The 6,111-nt window shown below is 45.8% G+C and overlaps 1 protein-coding gene across 5 annotated transcripts in view; it reads right to left on the bottom strand.

The window, feature by feature from the left end:
- Positions 1-5,594, bottom strand: part of LOC100741540 (coiled-coil domain-containing protein 170) — a 7,713-nt gene extending 2,119 nt beyond the window's left edge. Inside the window, exons 1-15 of one of the 5 annotated variants that reach the window (XM_024366883.2) lie at positions 5,130-5,594; positions 3,807-3,902; positions 3,599-3,730; positions 3,346-3,534; positions 2,994-3,263; positions 2,768-2,912; positions 2,500-2,672; positions 2,174-2,374; positions 1,922-2,065; positions 1,715-1,792; positions 1,356-1,519; positions 1,138-1,246; positions 786-1,022; positions 529-701; positions 147-264 (exon numbers count right to left, since the gene is read on the bottom strand). In XM_024366883.2, the coding sequence (XP_024222651.1) occupies positions 147-264; positions 529-701; positions 786-1,022; positions 1,138-1,246; positions 1,356-1,519; positions 1,715-1,792; positions 1,922-2,065; positions 2,174-2,374; positions 2,500-2,672; positions 2,768-2,912; positions 2,994-3,263; positions 3,346-3,534; positions 3,599-3,730; positions 3,807-3,902; positions 5,130-5,252 (2,352 nt within the window). In that variant the 5' untranslated portion in view covers positions 5,253-5,594. Of the gene's footprint in view, positions 1-59; positions 265-528; positions 702-785; positions 1,023-1,137; positions 1,247-1,355; positions 1,520-1,714; positions 1,793-1,921; positions 2,066-2,173; positions 2,375-2,499; positions 2,673-2,767; positions 2,913-2,993; positions 3,264-3,345; positions 3,535-3,598; positions 3,731-3,806; positions 3,903-4,848 lie in introns of those variants that run through there. The other 4 variants (XM_024366885.2, XM_024366886.2, XM_024366884.1 and 1 more) reach the window with 4 other exon arrangements.
- Positions 5,595-6,111: the final 517 nt, after the last annotated feature.

Raw genomic sequence — 6,111 nt, 5'->3', positions numbered from 1 at the left:
TTTCTTTTTTTTTTTTTTTTTTTTTTTTTTTTTTTTCTTTTCGTCTAATCGAACTTCTCGTATTTCTACGTGCTCGAAATATTCGTACGTTTAACGCGGTAATCGCGTCGATCGACGCAACGTCACGGAAGTAGGCTGCTTCGTACCGGTCGTTTGTTGAATTCGTCTTCGACATCGCGAAGATCCGGCGGATCTGCGAATCCGCTGTCTTCGTAACGAGCGCATCGCGACCCTGGCGATCTAGGAGGATGCATCGTATGTATGCTGAAACAGAGTGGTTAGGCCGTTTTCGCTACTATTTCGTTACTTTCGATCTCGGTTTCTGATCGCAACAGGCACACGAGCAAAGAGAAATTGCTCGTATCGCGTACGAGCAAATATCGATAACGTTCTTTTCTATACAACGCTGTATCAGTTATGGCACGTTTCTCGCACGTATTCTCAGATATGTGGAAAAAAAAAACCGAATCCGACCTAAGCAAACCGACATTATCGTCTGTGAAGGATAAACCGAAGATGGGACTTTACCTTGTACATCTGGAAGGACTGGTCGTATCCAATGGCTCGTCGTATCGGCGCGACAGCATGGTGAAATCACGATGTGCCGCTATTGTCTTTTGCAGTCGCGAAATTATCTCGTAATCGGGTGTGCAAATTGGTTCCGATAATAATTTCACCACGGAAACACGGAAACTTTGCAGCTGAAGGAGGAAACCGTAACGATTGAAAGATCGAAACCACGCAAGCTCGCGCGATGTCAAGTTCGTTGGCAAACACCTACTTACCTGGGATTCCCTTTTCGTCATCTCGGAAAGATTTTGTTTGACTTGCGCCAGCTCGTCCCTAAGCAGTTGCAACGAATGGTCGCTGATGGATCTTTCCTGCTCGGCAGTCTCGCTCGTTGTTCTCATTTGTTCTTTCAAGAGGGTTAATTTTCTGTTGCATCGAGTTCTCAGCATCTCGCTCTCGACCAGCCGTTTTTGAACCTCTTCTATCTTTCGACTGCGTTCCAAAGCCGCTATCTAGTTTTCAAACATCGACTCTCACCACTCTGTGTGTGTGTGTGTGTGTGTGTGCGTGTGCGTGTGCGTGCGTGTGTCGTTTAGCGCGGTAAGAGGAAACAAACAAGAAGATTACTTTGTAATCCGCGGCTTCCGTCAATTGGGCGCTTAGCTCGCGATTTCTTGACCTCTCTTCCAAAAGTTGAACTTGCAAGCGATCGGTTTGTTTCGACAACTTCTTCGCTCTTGAAACGAACGATTAGTCGTCAAGGTGGAGAAACGCCTTACACAACGTTTTCCAATTGCTACCTATATTACGGAAAAGCGCGGTAAATTCGCTGTACGTGTACGTACCGAAGATTCGCTTCGTCTCTCTCGCTTTGCAGCAACGATTTCATTTTCACGCTGTCCTCTTGAAGCGATAATTTTCTGCGAAGGAGATCCAAATGAAGATCCCGGCGTTGCAATTGCTCCCGAAGCGTCCTTACGCGACGCTGCAGCTGATACACCACCGAGGTCTAAGTAGCAAGGGAAACAAGAGAAAGAAGAACTGACAGACGCGTGAACTGTGAATAGAATTGCGCGTACGATGATAAAAGCGTGTTATGGTCGCGACAGAAATAGCGTTCTCGAGGGTCGTCGTCGCGTCCCATACGAAATGAAATTCAGAAAGTTCGACCATTTGGTAAATCTCGCTCGCCAATTTGGCTTACTTCTTTCATAGAAGGAAGCTCGTGGAAGGATCGCTCGCGCCGAATCCTCGGTATGATGGTGTAGTCGCAGCACGAGAACTGCGCGACCGCGGAAACCGCAACATTTGCGACGCAAACAAACACAGAACAAACGAGACAACACATTAGCAATTTGATGGAGAAAGTGAAATCGAACCTCGAGTCAGTTGGATATCTCGTATTTTTTACCTTATCCACTAATTTGTCGGTTTCTAATCTGGCCAGTTGCTCGGCTCGTATCAGAAGCGATTCCGTTTGAACATCGAGACCCATTTCCTCCGAGATCTCGTCCAATTGCATCGCTTTTCCTAGTCGGTTGAGAAACGTTACGAACTGGAACAATTCGAAACGCACGATACGTACGATCGATCGAAATCACGTCGCTTTAAAGCTGTCGCTTTACACGTGCACACGTACATCCGTACATATGCATACGGTTACCATTTGTTTTTCTCTGCGCAGAGATTCCTTCGACAGCTCGCAATCGTTCAACTCGGTTTCTAATTTGCGAACTTTATTCCCCAGGTCCGATCGTTCGTCCTCGAGATTTCGCATCTTCGCCACAGTCGTTTCGATCAATTCGCCCTGCCGAGTAGTGGATTCCGTCGCCGCGTTTACCTTGTCTCGAAGCTTTTGAATCGCCTAGGCAAGAGGAAAGATTCGTTCAACGAATTACGAATTTTCCATTTCCACTCGACGCTTGCGTGCAACGCAGCACGTTATCAAACGTCACGTCCTTAGATAATAGGAAAACGAATAAGAAATACAAGAGCCTGATCTTTGTTCTCGGCCAAGATCTCCCTAATGCGATCCTTAATGACATTCTCGTGAGACTCGATGAATCTGTTCGGACCGCTGACGAGCGTTGCCAACGATTCCAAAAGGTGGCGTAACTCGGTTTGCACGCGCTGACACTTTTCGTCCCGTTGCGTCAGATCTTCTGCGAAGAAGAAGAAGGAGGAGAAGAAGGAAAAGAAGAAAGAAGAGAAGACGAAGAACGAGAAACGCGTAGAATATATTCGCCAAACGAATCACCTCGCAGCTGTCCAATCAACGCCTCTTGATTCGATATATTTCCGGTCGCGTTGCTTATGCTTCTGTTCGCGTTTAACAATTTATCCCTCAACCCGTCCAGTTCCCTTTCCGCCACTTTGTATCGCATCTCCAGGCATTCTTTGTCCTGACAAACGAACGATCGAGATCTCTGAGTTCCGTCGCCGGCAAATTTCGCAAGCACGCGCCTCGAGAGATAAACAGATACCTGTCTGAGACGATCCAAGTCGACCAATTGCGAAGATACTTGACGCTGAAGTTGTTCCTTCTCGGCTACGGTACAGTCCAACGCATCCCGGCAGCTTCTAAAGTCTACCTCGGCGGTAGTCAGTCGCGCTTCGATATTCGTATTCTTCGCGCGAACGCGATTCGCTTCTTGCACCAACTCCTCCACCTTGTGCATCACGATTTCAGGACTAGGATGAACGGTTTCGCGATACTCGACGCTCAATGCGTTCGCCAATCTCCGCGTAAATTCCTTTATCGAAAGAGCATATCGACCGTGTAAACGACAAATCGATCGATCGCGATAAAATCGGCTTGGAGTTTGCGGATCAAACCTGAAAACTTGAACGGGCTCGTTCTCTCGATTCGATCTCTTCCGACACGGTCTGTTCAAGCTGACGTATCTTCTTCTCGTATTCCCGATTCTTCTCCTGATGATACTTTAAATCTCGTTGCAAAGAACGCAGCACGGTCTCGTTCCTTCCTTGGCTCGTATAAAGATTCCTCTCGCGTTCTTCCAATTCCTAAACCGTCGAATAGAGAAAGAACGAAGGTCAAATATTACCAACTAAAGAAGCCGAAAGTGACCTGTATGCGTTTCTTCAAGCTCAACACGATGGAATTCTGTCTGGCTGCTTGTTCGCGAAGTTGTTCTGCCTCTAACTGCAACTCGGCTATTCGTTGATCTCGGAATCTCACGAGATTCTTCGTTTCTTGGAGCTAGGCGCGAACATACTGCCGATTATTATTATCCGACTATCGCATCGCCGATCAAAGTCGGATGGAACAGGTTTACCTCGGATATCAACCGGTCGCGTTTATACTCGAGTGCTGCTAGCTCGCTCCTCAACGTGGTCGTTAGATCATGGGTCATAGCTTCCTCCTCGACGATCTACGGTAACAGATTCAAAAGCTGATATATCAAATATATCTACTTTCTAGCGATAATCAGGGAACGGCCATACAAGCGTCGCTTTATTCGGCTTTTATCTGATTCTTAGAGTCACTCGACGAAGCTTCGTGAAACGCAATGTGCGAGCAGCGTTCTATCTTCCGCTTCCGATTTTATTTCCGTGCGATCGCTTCGACCGTGCACGCTATGCCGCCTACGAACGCGTTGTCTATCCCGCGTGATCCTTTCTAGTACGTTGGAAAGTATTCGAAAATTTATGTCTCGGGTTAATCTGCTAGCTCTCGAGTAAAAAATATCCGCGTCGATTTCGCGTTTCGATTCGTTTGGATCGAAAGATAACAGTTTTTTCGAATACGCGGCGATGAAGCTCGTTGCCTCGAAACTCGTGTATTTCGTCGATAATTTCCTTTACAGCCACTCGCTATTATCGGATGCTCTTATTCGTTTTAATACGAATCCTATACCGTGGTAACGGCACGATTGTCGTAGACCAGCAAAGATTTACAGAAACATACTGATTTAATATTTCGCGGCTGCGACCACGAATGCGGAAGAAACCGAGTGCAGACGAGGGTGAACGAGGGAGACAGGGATAAAAGCGTACGGCGACAGGTAGAATCGATTGTATGCAGCAACGCTATGGCAACCGAGGTAACCCCTGGCCACTCGCGTGCCAGTCAATATCTACGTTAAACAAACGCACGATCCAAGTAATTGAACGATCGCTGACGAGAACAAAAAAAAAAGAAATATAAGCAAATTCGATTTCGATCATGATATCGTCAAATCGGCTAATTCGAAAATAAAATACAATTTGTTCGATCGTGTCGGTTGTTTATCATCCGGCGTACTAGCCGCTCGCGTAGATCGCGAGTAATCGTAATCGAGGAGGAAACGAGTTCGACAAATTGCATCCCGTACGTACGCAACTAGTCGTCGTTCCCCGTCGATAGTCTCCTTCGAAACGAAATCCTCGTGCAAAATGTGAACGACGAGTGGTTTGCGATTGCGTTGACATCGACAAAAGCAAAAACAAACTATCAAGGCGAATGTTTACGCGGTAGGAAAAGAAAGTGCGTTTGACGAGAAGAATTTGCTAATATGTACAGTCATTCCACGTATGTATGTATCTAATATAGATATGTGCAAATAAACGGGTGCGTCTAGGCTCTGTGATAGATTTGATGTGACGCGAACGAAGAACACCTTTCGAGGCGATGATATACAAAGCGTTTGGAAAATCCGAAGGTCCTCCTCGGTGGCCTCCTTTCCTTCTTCCGTAGCTTCCCTCGACTCCTCCGTTTCTCTTCTTTCTTCCTCGCACGACATCTTCCTCGCTGATCTCCGACTCTCGAAACTTTTCAGCTTCTACACTATACATACGTATACAACTACGCGATCGTTCCACGTTGCGCGACCACTTAAAAAGAAAGATCTGCTTTCTTCATTGACATTTTATTAGAAATTCTTCGGAGTAACGAGGGCCTCGGAACGCAACGTTCGAGGGTGTAAAAGCGTTTCCAACAAAGAGGACGCGTCGATGCGCAACGAACCGTCGTTTTAGCATCCCCTTCGCGACGCCGACTTCCAGGCAATCGAATTTCATTGATCCCTAGAAACTACCCTCCGTCTTTTTCAACTCCCCATCTCCGATAAATATCTCCAAATATTTTTTAACATTACTCTCTTTCTCTCTTTCTCTTTGTCTTTCTCTCTCTCTCTCTCTCTCTCTCTCTCTGTAGAAAGTGTGCCATACAATCGCGTTTCCATAACATTAGGCGGTATGCAATGTCATATCTTTAGAGTATAGGTGAATTGACAAGATTAAACTTTTCTTGATTGCACTCTAAAAGCGATATGCCCGATCGTAAGATTACAGGTAGGAATTATAAGAAATGATAAGCTACTGCTACTTCGTAAGAAAACTGTCTGATAACATAACCAATTCGCCGTTAACGAAGAAACCGTTGATCGTCTCTCTTCAACGATAAGGTTCCAATTTTTAACAGTTAAACGATTATGTTAGTCGATTGAAATCAGCGTCTGTATCGACGAGTGCGAAATTCGACGATCATTCAAATTGTATCGTAATAATCGTAATTTAAATGGTCGAAGCTAATTTCCATTCGCGCGATCTCGATAACTAAAATGCTCCAGTCGATTCGTCTATGAAGCAATATTTATCGTA

The sequence above is a fragment of the Bombus impatiens genome, unplaced genomic scaffold (assembly GCF_000188095.3).
Source record: "Bombus impatiens unplaced genomic scaffold, BIMP_2.2 scf_0248, whole genome shotgun sequence".
Lineage (NCBI taxonomy): Eukaryota > Metazoa > Arthropoda > Insecta > Hymenoptera > Apidae > Bombus > Bombus impatiens.
This window is presented reverse-complemented; position numbering and strand designations above follow the sequence as displayed.